At 45.3% G+C, this 19,574-nt stretch overlaps 1 protein-coding gene across 1 annotated transcript; it reads right to left on the bottom strand.

Moving 5' to 3' along the window:
- Positions 1 to 8,023: 8,023 nt before the first annotated feature.
- On the bottom strand, positions 8,024 to 18,703 carry LOC134395735 (zinc finger protein ZFP2-like). The gene is made up of 5 exons (XM_063121898.1): positions 18,586 to 18,703; positions 18,217 to 18,306; positions 12,100 to 12,179; positions 10,557 to 10,683; positions 8,024 to 10,331 (listed from the first exon to the last, which is right to left on the bottom strand). Exons 1-5 carry the CDS (start codon positions 18,701 to 18,703, stop codon positions 8,689 to 8,691), a joined length of 2,058 nt encoding a protein of 685 aa, XP_062977968.1. The 3' UTR covers positions 8,024 to 8,688.
- Between the last annotated feature and the right edge of the window lie 871 nt (positions 18,704 to 19,574).

Below are 19,574 nucleotides of genomic sequence, written 5' to 3'. Positions count from 1 at the left end.
GGATTTCGTCCTTGGGTGAAAGAACATTGATCTAACAAATGGCGCCTGACTCGGATGATAACCCAGGTCGGATCTATGCCTGCCAGTGGAACGGAGAGCCTTGATTGAGAGGGAGCGATCACCGGGAGAAATTTCTTCCACCCCTCAGTTGATGCAGTGCACTGTGCAGACATGGTGACCGAATTGACGGGACCATTCGAGCCAAGGTTACAAAACCGATGGAAGGGAACTAGGCAACAACAAATTGCAATCAGACATGATAAGAAAGGGCGAAGACGGGAGACAGCTATTTGGTGAGTAAAAGCCCCCCCCCCCCAGGGAAAAGGGAGTGGGTGGTAACTCTATTGTTCATAGTCCGTATTGGGAAAGAGTCCCTGAGCCCATTGGTTAGGTTGTTGTCTTTGGGAAAGCTTTCATTGAAATTGAAAAAGAAATTTTGAAACTGTGTATGAATGAGTTAAAAATGTTTTGTGAATGTCTTTTTATGTTGGATTGCCCCCTTGTGGATCTTTCGATCCAAAGTTAATTTCATCTGTGTCATTGGAATCAATTTGCAAACGTAAACGTAGAAATGTAATTAAGTGAATGTACCCTCTCAAAGGATCGCCGGCTCCTTGAGTGTTGTTGATGTTTGTACAAAAGTGAAAGAAATTTGATGCTTTTGTTTCCCTCCTACGGCTAGATACCCCTTTCGTCTAAGCAGAAAGAATGTTTTGTTTTCAGTGAAAGTAGTCCAAGGATTTTAAAGACTTTGTGTATTTTGTCTTTCACAAACCTTAGATAATTAGAAAATGTAGAACCCCACTTTCACCAGCTTAAATGTCTTTGCTTTGAAGATTTACTGCCTGAGTTAAAGCTCATGTCCTTGTAAGCATAAAAAGCGCAGACGTTTTGCCAACTGAAATCACATGCAAGAGAGAGAGAAAGAGAGGAAGTTGCAGAAAGCCAGAGAAATGTGAAAATGTGTAATAGAAGGAAAGTGGAGAAGAAAGTGTCTGAGAAAAGAGAGAGAGAGGGAAAGCTGTGCAAAAGCAGAACGAAAGTAGGGGGGGAAAACAGTTGTTCTGAGAATGTTAGTTTGAAAGACTTTTAGAAAGTTGTTTTGAAAAGATGTAGAAAAGTTGAAACATGGTGAAACAGGAAAGTGTTTGAAGGTTAGTGTACGTGGCATGGTTTTTGGCCAGAAGGAAAAGATGTGAACCCTGCCTTGAAAAGGTTTTGAAATACATTTTATTAGAAGAAAAGACATTTGAAAGGACATTTGAAGCACTAGTCAGTGCCCCAGCATGTGTTTTGAATATTGTGTTCTGAAAATTGCCCGTTGGCTCTTTTGGGCAAGGATATTCTTATTACAGGCCCAAATTTCCTTTGGCCTAATAGAACATTTGAAATGCTTTGAGCCCTGAGCCCTAAATACAACTACAATTGAAGCCTAAAAGTACCCCTGTGTCCTTGCGTCAGTATCCTTTGAAATTAGAAGCCAGAAGAAGAATACAGCAATTGATTGCTTTTTAAAAATGGACTTGTGAAATAATTAAAGCAATTAAAAACTCCAGCTTGCATTACTGTGTTTGTGCCAAAAAGTCCCACCTGGAGACCAGTGGAGTACAATAGAAGAAGCCGACACCTGAACCCCAACCGCCAGTCCAGATATGAGATCAGCCTCCTCATGGACCCAAGGCTTGCCTTATTGAAACCTGCCACGTTGATACCTGAACTACAAAGAAAAGAAGTTGTTCCAGAGCATGAATGTCTTGAAGCCTTGCAATTTGGCACCAAACCTCACCCAGACCTATATGATGACCTCGAGTTGTTTACCGATGGATCCAGCTACAGTTGTACAACAAGCAGCTGAACTCGTAGCATGCACTGAAGCCCTGTGGCAAGTTTCAGGCAAAAGACTATATTTACTGATTCAAAATATCACATGGACAGATTTGGAAAGAAAGGAGATTTGTGACTGCCAGTGAGCAGCCAGTGACCCATGGAGCATTAACAGTTGGTCTGTTAGAAGCCCTGATGTTGCCAAAAGAATTGGCTAATTTGTCTACAAACAAGCTGCCATGACTGGAGCTAGCCGAATTTCTCAGCATTTGAATCCACCTTATGAAAAAGAAGACTTGAAATTAGCACAAGAACTCAAAACTTTCAAGAGCCCAGAAAGATGATTTGTTACCCCTGATGTGCCAAGAATCATCATGCTTAAAGACCTCTTCAATGACTGAAAGACTTTTTGAGAACCATGATTAGCCAAAGAATATGGATAGATGTTCATTTGTAAATGCATCAAATGCATCAAATACAGCCATGAGAGAATCCAGATTGACTTTGCTGAAATGTAAAAGTTTTTTTTGAATACCTACTTGTTTTTGTTAACTAACTGACTGGTTAAATAGAAGTTTTTCCCTGCCTAGAACCACAGAATCAGATCTAGAAAGCTATTTTGCTTCTTAGGTAGTATAGAACATGGCAAAAGCCCTAAAAATAGACTGGCACATCCATACCCTATGGAGACTCCAGTCTGATAGACTAGTAAAGTGAATAGGACCCTGAAAAAAAAAGAAACCCTAGCAAAAATTAAATTAGAAATTTCCTTGAAATGGGTGGATGTATTTCCAATTGCATTGTTAAAGTCAGAAAAAGTCTTAAATTGTTTCCTTTTGAACTAATGTTTGGCTTTTCTCCTCAGGTTTTAGTAGTAGTGGAACAAGAAGAAATTAAATAGGAATTGAGGAATGATTTATTCTAAGAATATGTAATTGCCCTGCAGTTTTCTTTTTCAGCTCCAGCGTTATGCTGCACCTTTCCAGAGATTGTCATTAGAAGAACCCTATCCACCTGTTCCAGCCTGCCTGCTCAAAAGTAGAATCCTAGAAGTGGGAAGGTCCTTACTGCATTGTACTTGTAAGTCATTCTGCTGTGAAATTATTAGAGACAGGTAAATGGACACATTGTTCTAAAAGAACGGCCATCTGCCTTCTGGTGCACCGGAAGCTGCCAGAAGCACAGGCGAAGAAACCAGCACGGAGCAACCTAAGTACTCAGCCCAATATTTAAGGGGGGCACTAAAGTTAAATTTGATAAGCAAAATTAATGAGCTTACATTTCTGTGAAGATTGTGTAGCTGTAATTTTGATAATTCTTATCTTGTTCAAGTTTCTTACTTTAGTAGTTCCAAGTGTTTCTTTGATTGCCATAGCAAATGTTTTTAAGAAAGGATTTTGCCTATATTTGTGCCTTTTACCACTCATAAGTAACTTAATTTCATTCCACAATTGCCAAACGTTCCTTGCAAACCCTTATCTTCCTGCCCTGCAAAAGCTTGTGACCACCACACAAGCCAAAAACTGTTAGATTTGTGAACAACTAGAAAAGAGGGATTTCTTGCATTGGATTTTGTTCTATTGTAATGATTTTTGCTTATCCTTGCTTTTTGTCTTCCCTGTATTTTGTCTCTTGTGAAAAATCTTGCAAAATCTGTAATCCACCAGCAAATGTATTTGCATTATGAAGCCTTAGCCATAGATGATCAAAAAAGAAGCTAGCAAGCTTAAGTTTTAAATCGCTTTAAAGGGGGGAAAATGTTAGCAGAGGTGCCTCCATTTTTAAAAGGAAACTGTGAAGTAGCCCAAAATGTCATGTACGTGAGAATATCTCCTTGAGTGCATCCTTGCATCTGTCTTATCTAACATAAACAAGAGCTTCGGCTCCAGTGCTCCTGTGTCAAAGTTAGCTTAATGTAAGGCAAAGGGATTGTTTATAAAACAAAGGAGATTGTTTAGCAAAATTAGCTATGCCCCAGTGTTATGTTCTGATTGGTTTATGCTGTTACTGGGCCCTGCCCCTTGCAGGCTCAAATGCTGTGCTGAATTCCCAATGTCTTTGTCTGATTGCTCCCTTTGAAGAGACCAGGCCTTGATTACTAATCAATAAAGCGCTCTGTCGCCGTGCTTAAGGGCTGTTTAGATTTCGTCCTTGGGTGAAAGAACATTGATCTAACAATATGACAAAGGTGAAAGAAGAAAGTGCAAAAGCTGGGTTGCAGTTAAACCTCAAAAAAAAACACCAAGATTATGGCAACCAGCTTGATTGATAGCTGGCAAACAGAGGGAGAAAACGTGGAGGCAGTGACAGACTTTGTATTTCTGGGCGCAAAGATTACTGCAGAGGCTGACTGCAGCCAGGAAATCAGAAGACGTTTACTTCTTGGGAGGAGAGCAATGACAAATCTTGATCAAATAGTTAAGAGCAGAGACACCACACTGACAACAAAGGTCCGCATAGTTAAAGCAATGGTATTCCCCGTAGTAATCTATGGCTGCGAGAGCTGGACCATAAGGAAAGCTGAGCGAAGGAAGAGAGATGCTTTTGAACTGTGGTGTTGGAGGAAAATTCTGAGAGTGCCCTGGACTGCAAGAAGATCAAACCAGTCCATACTCCAGGAAATAAAGCCAGACTGCTCACTTGAGGGAATGGTATTAAAGGCAAAACTGAAGTACTTTGGCCACATAATGAGAAGACAGGATACCCTGGAGAAGAGGCTGATGCTAGGGAAAGTGGAAGGCAAAAGGAAGAGGGTCCGACCAAGGGCAAGATGGATGGAGGATATTCTGGAGGTGACAGACTTGACCTTGGGGGAGCAAGGGGTGGCGACAGCCGACAGAAAGCTCTGGCGTGGGCTGGTCCATGAAGTCACGAAGAGTCGAAAGCGACTGAACGAATAAACAACAACAAAGAGGCATTCAAGAGGCAGCTGGACAGCCATCTGTCAGGGATGCTTTAGGGTGGATTCCTGCATTGAGCAGGGGGTTGGACTTGATGGCCTTGTAGGCCCCTTCCAACTCTACTATTCTATGATTTGCAGTCTAAGAATTTCCACACCTGGCAGATGACAGCATGGATGGTGTAAAAGTCAGAACAGAAAAGAAAGGGGATTGGATAAATTCCTGGAGGTGAAGGCTATCCATGGCTACTAGCCCTTATGGTTATGTGCGATCTCCAGTATTCGAGGCAGTAAGCCTATTTGCACCAGTTGCTGGGGAACATGGGTATGAGGGTGCTATTGCACCATGTCCTGCTTGTTCATCTTGATAGGCTGGAGTGCTGGGCTGAAAATAACAGAATGAAATTTAATAGGGATAGATGCCAAGTTCTACATTTAGGAAATAGAAACCAAATGCACAGTTACAAGATGGGGGATACTTGGCTCAGCAAAACTACAAACAAGGATCTTGGAATTGTTGGGAAGATCTTGGAGAGCCACCAGTCATCTCATCCCTTGGTGAGGCGAGAATGATCTTGGAACGAGAAGGATCTTGGAATTGTTGTAGATCGCAAGCTGAAGATGAGCCAACAGTGCGATATGGCTGCAAGAAAGGCAAATGCTATTTTGGGCTGCATTAATAGAAGTGTAGCTTCCAAATCACTTAAGGTACTGGTTCCTCTCTATTCGGCCCTGGTTAGGCCTCATCTAGAATATTGCGTCCAGTTCTGGGCTCCACAATTCAAGAAGGATGCAGACAAGCTGGAGCGTGTTCAGTGGAGGGCAACCAGGATGATCAGGGGTCTGGAAACAAAGCCCTATGAAGAGAGACTGAAAGAACTGGGCATGTTTATTATTTATTTTATTTATTTATTACATTTCTATACCGCCCAATAGCTGGAGGTATTTAGCCTGGTGAAGAGAAGATTGAGGGGAGACATGATGACAGCACTCTTCAGTCACACAGAGGAGGGCCAGGATCTCTTCTTGGTCCTCCCAGAGTGCAGGACACGGAATAACGGGCTCAAGTGACAGGAAGCCAGATTCCGACTGGACATCAGGAAAAACTTCCTGACAGAGCAGCTTGGGGCCAGGTTATTTGAAGGAACGCCTGCTCCCATATGTACCTGCCCCGACCTTAAGATCATCTACAGGGGCCCTTCTCCGTGAGCCCCTGCCAAAGGAAGTGAGGCAGGTGGCTACTAGGAGGAGGGCTTTCTTCGCTGTGGCACCCCGGCTGTGGAATGAGCTCCCCAGAGAAGTCGGCTTGGCACCTACACTGTACTACTTTCGTCGCCAGCCGAAGACCTTTTTATTCTCTCAGTATTTTAACACCTAATTTTAATGTACAATTACATTTTACTGTTCTAATTCTGTATTTTAATCTTGTATCAATTTCTGCTGCGTGGTTTTATTCTGTAAGCCTATGCGGCAGAGTCTTGCTATTTACTGTTTTACTCTGTACAGCACCATGTACACTGATGGTGCTATATAAATAAATAATAATAATGGTTGTGCTTTTTTATACTGTATTTTGTATTTGTGTTAGATTGTTGGTTGTTTTATTATGGCTATAGCTTCGGCTATTTGGCGGTATAAAAATGTAATTAATAAATAAATATTTTGGCAGAACACTTCTATCCCACCCACTTCCCAGAAACTCTTTGTTAACGGCCTTCCCCCAATTATATTATTGCAACTACCCTGTGGGATAGAGTAGGTTAGGCTGAGAGATGTGAATGGGAACATGTCACTGCAAGCTTCATAATAGAATTGGTCCCCCCTCCACACACACATCGTAGTCTGCTATTTGAAGCACTACACCACACCACAACTATGGGCTTCTGTAGGAAACTGTCTTTGCAGATCCTTGCTTTGAATTCTGTGAAAGTTTATTAACTGTTCCATTTAGTATAATGAATGTGGTTTATTTAATTGCCTTCATGCACAGAGAAGTTGCCATGCTGGGCAATTTCCCAACAACAGATTGTGCTTCATTTTGCTCACCCATAATTTGCTTTTCTAGCTTATTTTGGGAATATGAACTATACCCCGGAATGGGTATTGAAACCTGGCTTTCATGGAAGTTTCAGAGGTTATTTTATCTTTCCCATCTAGTAATGTGTGACCGGTGAGTTTGGTTGACTTACCTCACTTGGAAGTGCTGTTCCGTTCCAGCCTGTTTTGTGCAAAATGGACTACGGCCCGGAATGGGTATCAGAATGTGGTTTTCATGGAAATTTTGTGGCTTATTATATCTGTCCCACCTAGTAATCTGTGAGTGGTGAATTTAAATGGAGTTGGCTGCCGTTCCATCCTGTTTTGCACAAAATGGACTTTGGCCCAGAACGAGTATTGGAACGTGGTTTTCATGGAAGTTTTGGCGCTTTCTGCATCCCTGTTATGGAGTTACATGTGACTGCTTAGTTTGGTTGATTTCAGTCATTTGGAAGTGGCTGTTCTGGGCCATCAATTCTGTTCTGGATGTTATTCGGTGAGTTATGGGGTTAATAGTGATAGAATATTGCAAGGATTTTAGTCCTAAAATATTGTTCTCAAGTGTTTCTAACACATACCACTGTTTTTGGCATTTATTTTTTTAAATATAAAGAGATTGTTCCGGCCTATTCCATTCCGGCTTTTACACAATCCCACGTTAAACTGTAATAAAACAGTAGCTCAAGCAAACCTTCTTGCAAGCATATGGCAAAAGGTGCAGAAGAACCCATTTCATTGGCAAGAGTCCTATGTAGTGAGAGACAATGGGCCCATTCAGAAGACACCTTAAACCACAGCTTCTTGCCTTAATCACCATGGTTAAAGCTGTGGTTTAAGGTGTCTTCTGAATGGGGCCAACGTGGTGCAAGGAACCCAAGGTGGCTTGTATGAGACTCCTCCTCACTATTTGATCCTCACATCCACCCTGCGAAGTAGGGAAGGCTGAGAGTCAGCGATGGGCCCAAAGGCACCCAATGGCCTTCAGGGCTGAGTGGGGACTAGAACCCACCTCTCCCCTGTCCCAGGCCAACACTTAATAATCTCTTTAATATTTTTAATGTTAATATCATAATCTATTTATTGTTGTGTCGATTGCCTTGGCTATTAGTGTATTATTGTTTGTGGTTTTTTTTTTTTAAAAAAAATGATTTTAAAGTAGCTCGAGTGCATCTGCCAGTTCGCCGGTATAAATTACCGGCGAATTATATAAATTATATAAATAAACCAATACAATAAACAAACAAAAGGACTTGAGAATAAAACTGCCAGCACTATACTGCCTTTATCCACGGAGCGACCTCACTTAGAATACTGGGTACAGTTCTGGTCACCACACCTAAAAAAATATAGAGCTGGAAAAAGTGCAGAAAAGGGCAACTAAAATGATTAAGGGGCTGGAGCATCTCTGCTACGAAGGAAGGTTACAACAGTTGGGATTGTTTAGCTTGGAAGAAAGAAGGCTAAGGGGAGACATGATAGAGATGTACAAAATTATTCCGAGTGCAGAGAACGTGGAGAGGGAGACATTTTCCTATCCTCTCCCATAATAGTAGAACGCAGTATCATCCCATGCAGCTGATCGGTGGAAAATTCAGAACAGATCAAAGGAAGGACTTACTCAAACAGCGCATAGTAAAACGATGGAATTCACAAGATGTAGGGATGGCCACCGATTTGGATGACTTTGAAAAGGGGCTGGATCTACTGGAAGATCTGTGTAGTTTGCAGTGCATCAGCAAGGATTTCTGACTCCCCATCATTAAATCACAATGACACTCTGCTTTGTCCTGTGTGTGAATTCTATGATGCAAAGTAAGTTGTCCATTCTGAGTGAAGTTCTTTCCACACTCCAGGCATTGACATGGTTCATCTCCTGTGTGATTTTTTGATGTGGATTTATCACAGAAGGATTTTTCACCTGCAAGCATTTACATGGCGTTCCCTGTGTGGATTCTTTGATGTGAAGTAAGATGAGTACTCTGATTGAAGGCCTTTCCACACTGCAGGCATTTAAATGGCTTCTCTCCTGTGTGAATTCTTTGATGTCTATAAAGTTTATCTCTCCGCCGGAAGCCCTTTCCACACTGCAGGCATTTAAATAGCTTCTCTCCTATGTGAATTCTTTGATGTTTAGTAAGATCTTTACTCTGAGTGAAGCTCTTTCCACACTCCAGGCATTCAAATGGCTTCTCTCCTGTGTGAAATCTTTGATGTTTAGTCATTTGTCCACTGTCAGTGAAGCTCATTCCACACTGCAGGCATTTAAACGGCTTCTCTCCTGTGTGTATTCTTTGATGTCTATAAAGTTTATCACTCCGACGGAAGGCCTTTCCACACTCCAGGCATTTAAATGGCTTCTCTCCTGTGTGAATTCTTTGATGTGAAGTAAGTTGTCCACTCTGAGTGAAGGTCTTTCCACACTCCAGGCATTTAAATGGCTTCTCTCCTGTGTGTATCCTTTGATGTCTATAAAGTTTATCACTCTGAGTGAAGGTCTTTCCACACTCCAGGCATTTAAATGGCTTCTCTCCTGTGTGAATTCTTTGATGTGAAGTAAGTTGTCCACTCTGAATGAAGGTCTTTCCACACTCCAGGCATTTAAATGGCTTCTCTCCTGTGTGTATCCTTTGATGTGCAGTAAGAGCATGATTACAAGTGAACACCTTTCCACACTCCAGGCATTTAAATGGCTTCTCTCTTGTGTGAATTCTTTGATGTCCAGTAAGTTGTCCACTCTGAGTGAAACTCTTTCCACACACCAGGCATTTAAATGGCTTCACCCCTGTGTGTATCCTTTGATGTGAAGTAAGATTACTGCTCTGATGGAAGGCCTTTCCACACTCCTGGCATTTAAATAGCTTCTCTCCTGTGTGAATTCTTTGATGTTTAGTAAGTCCTCCACTCCGAGTGAAGCTCTTCCCACACTCCAGGCATTTAAATGGCTTCTCTCCTGTGTGAATTCTTTGATGTCCAGTAAGTTCTCCACTCTGAGTGAAGCTCTTTCCACACTCCAGGCATTTAAATGGCTTCTCTCCTGTGTGAATTCTTTGATGTCCAGTAAGGTGTCCACTCTGAGTAAAGCTCTTCCCACACTCCAGGCATTTAAATGGCTTCTCTCCTGTGTGTATTCTTTTATGTTTAGTAAGTTGTCCACTCTGAGTGAAGCTCTTTCCACACTTCAGACATTTAAATGGCTTCTCCCCTGCGTGGATATGTTGATGTTCTGTAAGCTGTATACTCTGAGTGAAGCTATTTCCACACACCAGGCATTTGAATGGCTTCTCACCTGTGTGAATCCTTTGATGTGAAGAAAGATCATCACACCAAGTGAAGGCCCTTCTGCACTCCAGACTCGTAATTGGTTTCTTCGTGTGTATTCTCAAATGTTCTCTGTGGGTATCTTTATCATAGAAACTTTTACTGCACTTTGAGTACGTCAGTTGCTTCTCTCCTGTGTGGATTTTCAAATGAGTATTTAGATTTCTCTGCTCTTTTCGTTCTTCAGGACTCACTCTTTCGAAGAATGCTCCCTGTCCATGTTCTGCCTTGATCCCTGGCACATCACGGGTCTCTACAGAAAGAAAACGGGAGTCTCAAATCAAGGAACAAAAATTAATTCCCAGTGACGGAAAAGAGAAAATCTATACAAAACCTGTGGCACCATCTCACCCCCCCACACACACACCTGCAGAACAGTCCTGCAGGACTGGGATAGGAGCCTGAAGGGTGTTCAATCACGCCACAGGCATCAAGATGTGCTAAACATTTTTTAGCCTTTGTAAACATGCTGGTTTACCCAAATATGCCACATTTGCAAAGTTCTCCATCATAACTCGCTCGTGCAGAGTCCTTTGGCTCGGATCCAGCAGAGACCACTCCTCCTTGGTGAAATACACGGCCACCTCTTTGAAGAGCACCAAGCCCTGGAGCAGGAGGAGAAAGAAAATCATCCGGTTTCTACGCATAGACAATGTTGCGATTCTTCTAGAAGCTGGGAAAAGCCACTCAGAGCCACCATGGCCACTTGGGCTGCCAGTGAGCCTAATGGGTCTAGGAGGATCCCCAGACTACAAACCTGATCTTTCAGAAGGAGCAACCAAGACTGATTCGGTCCCATGACTGGGTGGGTGGGTGGGTATCTTCACGGTGCTGCCCCGTCCCAGCAATCACTTAAAACCCTGCAGCATTGCAGCTTTTGTGTGGGAAAAGCTAATCCCCGTGGCAGGAGGGACCTTGTTCTTCCCCATGGCCATTCAGCTCAACAGGCAAACCCCCTGTACTCGGCCCAGCCTCCTCAGTCTTCCAGTGATGGATCAGTAGTCCTGACTGGCAGCTCCCTTTCTAGCCTCAGCACCTGGAGGTGCTTGCAAAGCAGGGTCTCTACCACTACCATGTTTACCCCGGGGGCCTCTATACCCCCATGACAGTACCAAGAGCTTCTGAAGTTGGCATCTTTGACAATGTAAGGAAGGGGTTAAGTGTACAAAGAATTGCTGTTTTTAAGAATTTTTATTCATTGTCTATTGTCTGTTATAGAATTGCAGAAGTACTGCTTATCGCTTATCTCTCCACCTGGCCGTGGGCGTGAGGCCATCTCCTGGCTCCGTCAAGGCGAGAGAAGTGGCCTTGGGGCAATTTGCATCTGTGAAGGGAGAAAATGGCCCATCCAGAGGGAGGGGGGAGTGGAATAGCTGGGGCCTTAAAAAGTCTACCAAATGTGAGGCCTGGCGCCTGAGCTGAAGGACACCTGGCTGGGGAAGTATATTCTGTAACAATGTATTAGTTTGCTGGTATTGGGGTTCAGGGTGTTATTCTGTATCAATTTTAGTAGCTAATCTGATGTAAATGCTTGCCTCTTACCCTTCCAATTTCAATAAAGGATTGGGCCTAACCCTTTCAATTTGAGAGCTGTGTGCTTTATTCCACAATCTGTGCAAAATCCAGTGGGCAGCCGGTTTGGCTGAGTGTGGTTTCCTTTACAGACAAAACCAAAGAGAAAGCAAGAGATTCTTTTGGGCCCTGAGAGGGGTGCAAGGGAGAGTCAGGTGATCAGTATCCTCCAAAGGCCATGGATCCCTCTAGCCCAGTATTGTCAACACTGACTGGCAGCTCCTTTCCTAGCCTTACTACCTGGAGATGCATTAAACCAGGGCCTTCACCACTATCATTTTACCCCAGGGCCTCTATCCTCCCTTGTCAGTACCGAGAGCTTTTGAAGTTGGCATCTTTGACAAAACCAAAGAGAAAGCAAGAAATTCTTTCGGGCCCTGGGAGGAGTGCAAGGGAGAGAGGCACCCAGGTCACCCCCTGTCCGTCCCCTCATTGCTTTCTTCCCCTACCTGATCTGGTCGCACAGGAACCATTTCTCCACCACCACAAAGAAGGGATGACTTATGAGGCATTACCAGCATTTCTTCACCTGTGAAGTAGAGAAAGGTGACGGGAAGAATCCTTTCAATTTATTTTGGATTTTTATGCACATTTGATAACTCAGGTGTGTGGGGGTGGGGGAACTCTCCTCACGTTGGTCTTGGGGACCATTCCAGCTCCTGGACTACATGCAGGACATCTTAGATGGTTGAAACCCTCCTACATGTGGAAACCAGGGTGGAGGCTGAGGGGGGAAAGCACCTCCTGTACGGGTGGCTCTGGAAATGGGGGTGAACTGCAATTCCCATCAGCTCAGTCCAGTATTGGCACAACAAAACATTCAGATAAATAAGACACACAATAAAATAAAATACCATTTAATCACTGAAGCAAGTATGCAAAGCAAGTGGCCAGCCTGCTGGCGACCAGGGACCCACAAGCAGGACATCAACTACGAGGCTTTTTCTCAGTCTTTAGCCTCCTCTCTTCCTTCTGTCTACACAGCCGTCTCCTTGGACTCAGCCGTCTCCTCCTTTAACTCCTCCTTATCTTCAACTCTTGATAATCTTGCTCCATCTACAACTCGGATAGTTCGCCCCTCTCAACCCCAACCATGGCTCACCTCTTTCCTCCGCTACCTTCGCTCTTGTTCCCGGGCAGCCGAACGCCTGTGGCGTAAGACCAAGGACTGGGCGGACTTTGTCCACTACAAATTTGTTCTCTCCTCTTTCTCTTCTGCCATTTCACTGGCCAAACAGCAGCACTACTCAACGTTGATCCAGTCAAATGCTAAGCACCCTCAGCGGCTCTTTGCATCCTTCAATTCTCTTCTGAAGCCTAATCCGCCATCTCTCCCTGCCTCTCTGTCTGCCAATGACTTTGCCTCTTTCTTCAATGCTAAAATCCAAACTATACGCTCCGATCTAGCCAGCTCTGCTCCGCTTCCAGCTCCTGTGCCTCACCTGTCAGTTCCTCCTGCAACTCTCTCGGCGTTCCCTTCGGTCTCAGCTGATGAACTGTCTAAAATACTGCGCTCGTCGAAGCCTTCCACTTGTTCCCGTGATCCGATTCCCTCACGCGTCTTTATTAATCTTATCCCCGCTATCCTCCCGTCCTTGCTTCACATCATTAATTCTTCTCTGTCCTCTGGCTCATTTCCTTCTGCTTTTAAACACGCTACAGTCTCTCCCATTCTCAAAAAACCCACTCTTGATCGACTATCCCTGTCTAACTACCGACCTGTCTCTCTCCTGCCCTTTGTCTCAAAGATCCTGGAACGTCTGGTCTACTCTCGTTGTCTTGACTTTCTCTCTAATAACTCTGCTCTGGATCCCTTTCAATCTGGCTTCCGTCCTTTGCATTCCACTGAAACAGCCCTTACCAAGATCACCAATGATCTTCTTACTGCCAAGTCTAAAGGCCATTATTCCATTCTTATTCTCCTCGATCTAACCGCAGCCTTTGACACGGTTGATCACGATCTTCTCTTAGATTCCCTCCATGACCTTGGACTCTGTGGCTCTGTCTATAACTGGTTCGCCTCCTATCTAGAGGGTCGCTCTTTCAGCGTGTCGGCTAACGGCAGCTCGTCCTCCTCTTTTCCCCTTTCAGTTGGGGTTCCGCAAGGCTCGGTGCTTGGCCCGTTGTTGTTCTCTCTATACATGCTGCCCTTGGGTAAGCTTATTCAATCTCACGGCCTCCAATATCACCTGTATGCCGACGATACACAATTATATCTCTCATCTCCGGAATTATCTCCTGATGTTCACGATCGTATCTCGGCATGTCTTTCAGATATCTCAGCCTGGCTGCTTCGTCGTCGTTTGAAACTTAACATGGCAAAGACTGAATTGCTTGTTTTTCCTCCTAAACCCTCTCCTCACCTCTCATTCTCTCTTACTGTCAACGATGTCACGCTTACTCCGGTCAAGGAAGCTCGTAGTCTTGGCTTTATATTTGACTCCTCGCTCTCCTTTACTCCTCACATCGAGGCAGTAGCTAAATCCTGTCGTTTCTTCCTGTATAATATTGCCAGGATTCAACCATTTTTGTCTGTCTCTTCTGCCAAGACTCTCGTTCACGCACTGGTTATCTCTCGGTTGGACTACTGCAACCTTCTTCTCTCTGGCCTTCCTTCGTCTCACATCAGTCCGCTGGTCTCTGTCCACCACTCTGCCGCTAAGATCATCTTCTTGGCCCGCCGCTCTGACCATGTCACTCCACTTCTGAAATCTCTTCATTGGCTTCCAATTCACTCCAGAATCCAATATAAACTTCTCCTACTGACCTTCAAAGCTCTTCACGGTCTAGCTCCTGCCTATCTCTCCTCTCTCATCTCACACTATCGCCCCACTCGTGCTCTCCGCTCCTCTGATGCCGTGCTTCTCGCCTGCCCTAGGACCTCCACTTCCCTTACTCGGCTTCGTCCTTTTTCTTCTGCTGCCCCTTACGCCTGGAACGCTCTTCCAGAACACTTGAGAACTACAAACTCAATCACTGCTTTTAAAACTCAGCTAAAAACTTTTCTTTTCCCTATAGCCTTCAAATATTGAGTTTGTTCTGACTCTATACTGTTAGCTTCTCCCTACCCGGTGCCTGTTTACACTTCCCTGTGCCTGTTTGCATTCTCCTTCCCTCTTTATTGTTTACTACAACTTATTAGATTGTAAGCCTATGCGGCAGGGTCTTGCTATTTACTGTGTTATCTGTACAGCACCATGTACATTGATGGTGCTATATAAATAAATAATAATAATAATAATAATAATAATAATAATAATACATGGTGAAACAGCATCCTCCACTTTTTTCAGGTCTACCATATCTTTTTTAGGTGTGGTGACCAGACTGTACGTAGTATTCTAAGGGTGGTCGCACCATAGAGCTGTATATTAGGCCGTATAATACTGGCATTTTTATTCTCAACTAGCTGACATAGGCAGTGTGGTGTAGCGGCTAAAATGTTGGACTTAGATCCAGCTTCTAGTCCCCGCTCAGCCACAGAAACCCATCTGGTGACTTTTAGCCAGTCATAGACTCTTAATCCACCCGACCTCACAGGGTTGTTGTTGTCAGGTCCCGATTACATAGGTGGGTGCCAAAGTGCTGAATTCCTCATTTGACTCAGTCTTCTCACAAAAGCAGGTCTATGACCCCCCCCCCCCCCGTGGAGAAAACGAAGTACAAGCTGAAAGGGTTGGACGGCAGTTACAGAACGATAAACAACTGGTCAAAGAACCCCTAATTTCTTTGAACAAGTTCAAATCTCCAGGGCTCCAGGAACCACATCCTAGAGTAATGAAAGAGCTAGCAGAAGAACCCTCAGAACCACTGTCTATTATCTTTGCAAAATCATGGAAGACGGGTGAGGTGCCGGACGACTGGAGGAGGGCTAACATTGGCCCTGTCTTCAAAAAGGGCAAAAAGGAGGAACCTTGAAATAGCCCGGGACAGCCGTTTCGGAATGAGTGAAATGACCAAACTCACCAATCACAAATAACTCCACAGCAGGGATGTAATAAACTATAAAAATGTCCACGGAAACCAGGTTCCAAGATCCAGTTCCAGGCAATAGTCCATATTGAAGAAAAACAGCCCAGAAAGGCATTTTCAAGTGAGCCAAAGCAATCAAACTCACCAGTCATATATTCCTTCAAGGAACTGATGCAATAAGCCGCAAAACACCCATGGAAACCACGTTCCAGTACAGGTTCTGGAGAATAGTCTACACGGCACAAGCCAGGTCCGGGAGAGATATTGGAACATGGTTTATGTGCATGTGGTCCAGTATGGTGTAGTGGTTAGTGTTGGACTGGGAGTTGGGAGACCCGGGTTCTAGTCTCCAGTCGATCATGGAATTCATTGGGTGACTTTGGGCCAACCACAGACTCAGCCCAACCTACCATATAATGCTGGAATCACTGAACAATGGAGTTGGAAGGGGCCTATGAGGCCACTGAGTCCAACTCCCTGCTCAATACAGGAATCCACCTTAAAGCATCCCTGACGGACTGCTGTCCAGCTGCGTCATGTGGGAGAGCCCACCACCTCCCTAGGTCATTGGTTCCATTGTCATGCTGCTCCAACAGTCAGGAAGTTTTTCCTGATGTCTAGCCAGCTGGATTCTGCCTTCCTGTAACTTGAGCCCATTATTCCACGTCCTGCACGCTGGGAGGATCAAGAAGTGATCTTGGCCCTTCTCTGTGTGACAACCTTTCAAGTACTTGAAGAGTGCTATCATATCTCCCCTCAGTCTTGCCTTCTCAAGGCTAAACATAACCAGTTCTTCCCATATCTCCTCACAGGACTTTGTTTCCAGACCCCTGAAACTACCTCACAGAGTTGTTGTTGTTGTTGTTGTTGTTGTTGTTGTGAGGCTAAAATGGAGAGGAGGGGGATTATACACACCACCTTGGCTTCCTTGGAGGAAAAACAAAGAAACAGAAGGGTACAGAGGAGAAACAATGCACCTCCCAAGGTTAGAAAAATGCCTGCCCTATAAGCCTTCCAAGATCTTGTGTCCACATTCTTACCATATAAGGAATGATGTATAACGTTAAGAGTTGATTCACATATAGCTTATGTTCTGTACTGCATGTATTCTGTATTTGTTAAGCGCCTACGCACTGTGACCTTTAAAGATTATGCTGTTTAAGTGAACGATTAACCAAATTCTTAATACGCTTCTGCCTTGGGAATGTTAAGATGTATTGCCAAATGCTCTTCCAGAACACCTGAGAACTACCAACTCAATCACAGCTTTTAAAACACAGCTAAAAACTTTTCTTTTCCCTATAGCTTTTAAACTTTGAGTTTGTTCTGACTCTATACTGTTAGCTTCACCCTTCCCGGTGCCTGTTTACACTTCCCTGTGCCTGTTTGCATTCTCTTTCCCTTCTTATTGTTTACTACAACTTTACTAGATTGTAAGCCTATGCGGCAGGGTCTTGCTATTTACTGTGTTATCTGTACAGCACCATGTACATCGATGGTGCTATATAAATAAATAATAATAATAATAATAATACCTTCTAGATCACCGATCACGAGCCAAGTAATTGCTACAGTAAATAAGTAGCAGAGTGTGCTACTTTCATCAGGAAGGAACCACCTTCCTGATGAAACTGTGTGGGAACAGAAAATCGCCACAGCTGCAAGAACAAATTGCTGAGAAGCCTATAAAAGAGAGAGCTGATTGTCCAGTACCGTTCGGCGCTCGGTTCTGAACCACTTTGCAAAGTAAACTCCTTCTGAACCTCACTCTGTCTCCTGCTTCCCTTTCTAAGGTCTGATTGGTGTTGTCCTCTAGAAAGTTAACCCAGTAGGCAATTCATGCAACACCAACAGCCAAAGGAAAGGGTTGGAGAGAGGGGTGTGGGAAGCCGCCCGCGCCAGGCTGAGGGAGGGGGGGGGGAAGGAGGGAGGGGCGCTGGGCCTTGTCGTTGCTGTCCGTGAACGCTTGCAAGAAAGCATGTTTGGGGAAGGGAGGGGAGCGCGGGGGGGGGCTCCGCAGTCAGTGCGGCAGGAGAAGCACTGGGGGGCGGCGTGGAAAGGGGGCGCTTCTCTCTCTTTCTCCCCCCTGCCCGCTCCGGCTACCACAGCCTGCCCTCGCCTGCACTTCAGGGGCTCCGGAAGTCGCGCTTTCTCTCCTTTCGCAACGACAACGGCTGCTGCCACTAAAACGGGAAAAGGGCCATTTTGCAGGGCGCTGCGAGCCCCGGCCCGAGTCCTCGCGACCCAGGCGTCCGAGTGGGTCCGGGGTGGTGGGTGGCGAGGGGTCCGACTCCGCCGGCTTTCCCGACCCAGCCGGACGCTCGGCTCCACCCTGGGAGACCCAGCCCCAGCCGCCTCGCCGCCCAAAGGGCACAGAGGGCGGGGAGCGCGCAAGCAGGCAGGCAGGCAGGCAGGCAGGCAGGCAGGCGATGCCCCCTCGCTCCCTCTACTTGGGCTCGCCTGTACGGCCTGGAAAGCAGACCCCCAGCCCACTCGCTCCCCTCCCCGCACCGCCGGTTCGCCCCCGGTCTTTCTCCTGCAAGGCAGCCGCCCAGGTGTCCCCGAAGGCTCGCATTCCACGGACCTCTCCTTACCTGCCCCTTCCACGCAGCCTCCCCACCGCTCACGCCCAGTCCTCGCGCGCACTGAAGAGGTGAGCAGGAACACGCGGGTGAAAACCACGCCTGTGGCCAATCAGAGAGCAAGGGGGCGTGTCGAAGCGGCAAAGAAACATAGACGTAAAAGGATAGAGAAGTCAGGTCCCTCCAGTTGAAAAGGCAGAGCAGCCAGGAAGTGAGCAGGGAGGTCTTGCAGGCAGAGGAATCACCACCACGGCGCAGTTACAGGCCCGGAAGGCGCCCCTGCTCCCTGGAAGCTCTGTTGGGGAGCCCGGCCTTATCCCAGCTCCACGAAGCGCATTTCAGAGAGAGAGAGTCGCACATACCCCCTTCCTGTTGGCTGGCTGCGAATTCTGCTCCCCAGGAGGCCCTTTAGCCCCCGGAGGTATTCCTCAGCGCTTCCCACCAGCAGGAAAGCAGCCGCCCCCTGGAGCAGCACAGGACGCCGGGGGTACAGCAACATCGTGACCTCATGAACCGCTCTCTGCCCCGCAGCGGTGCAAATACCTCTTTCCTCCCCGCCAGAAGAACCCGAAATAAGGGGACATACTAAAACAAATGACAGCTCTTTCGTCGCCAGCTGAAGACCTTTTTATTCTCTCAGTATTTTAACACTTAATTTTAACTTAAATTTAAATGTTATTGTTTTAACTCTGTATTTTAATCTTATATCAATTTTGCTGCGTGGTTTTATCCTGGTTGTGCTTTTTATACTGTATTTTGTAATTGTGCTTTTAACCTGTTGGTTGTTTTATTGTGGTTTTAATTTTTGTGAACCGCCCAGAGAGCTTCAGCTATTGGGCGGTATAAAAATGTAAAAAATAAAAAAATAAATAGACCATACTTGCCCATAGGGATCCATAGGACTGTACTTGCCCATAGGGAAACATAGGGCAGAATTGTCCATAGAGAAACCATACTTGCACATAGGGATCCATTGGAAAGCTCTAGCCCACAGGGATCTATAGGACAGAACTGTCCATAGAGAAACCATATTTGCCCATAGGGATCCATTGGAAAGCTAGACCATAGGGATCTATAGGACAGAACTGTTCATAGAGGAACCATACTTGCCCATAGGGATGCATTGCAAAGCACTTGCCCATAGGGAAACATAGGACAGAATTGTCCAAAGAGAAACCATACTTGCCCTTGGGGATCCATAGGAGAGCACTTGCCCATAGGGATCCATAGGAGAGCACTTGCCCATAGGGATCCATAGAAGAGCATTTGCCCATAGAGAAACATAGGATAATACCTGCCCATAGGAAAACTATACCACCCTATTGGGAAACCATACTGGCGTACAGAGAAACATAAGACAGCACCTATTC

Source organism: Elgaria multicarinata, chromosome 3, assembly GCF_023053635.1.
Source record: "Elgaria multicarinata webbii isolate HBS135686 ecotype San Diego chromosome 3, rElgMul1.1.pri, whole genome shotgun sequence".
Lineage (NCBI taxonomy): Eukaryota > Metazoa > Chordata > Lepidosauria > Squamata > Anguidae > Elgaria > Elgaria multicarinata.
This window is presented reverse-complemented; position numbering and strand designations above follow the sequence as displayed.

Excerpts from the sequence above, each read along its gene's own strand:
- LOC134395735 (XM_063121898.1), bottom strand. The coding sequence starts at position 18,703 with ATGTTGCTGTACCCCCGGCGTCCTGTGCTGCTCCAGGGGGCGGCTGCT. Across the intron at positions 18,307-18,585 it reads CCTGGGGAGCAGAATTCGCA|GCGTGGTTTTCACCCGCGTG; the intron begins GCCAGCCAACAG and ends GATTGGCCACAG. Across the intron at positions 10,332-10,556 it reads TGCAAATGTGGCATATTTGG|AGACCCGTGATGTGCCAGGG; the intron begins GTAAACCAGCAT and ends TTCTTTCTGTAG.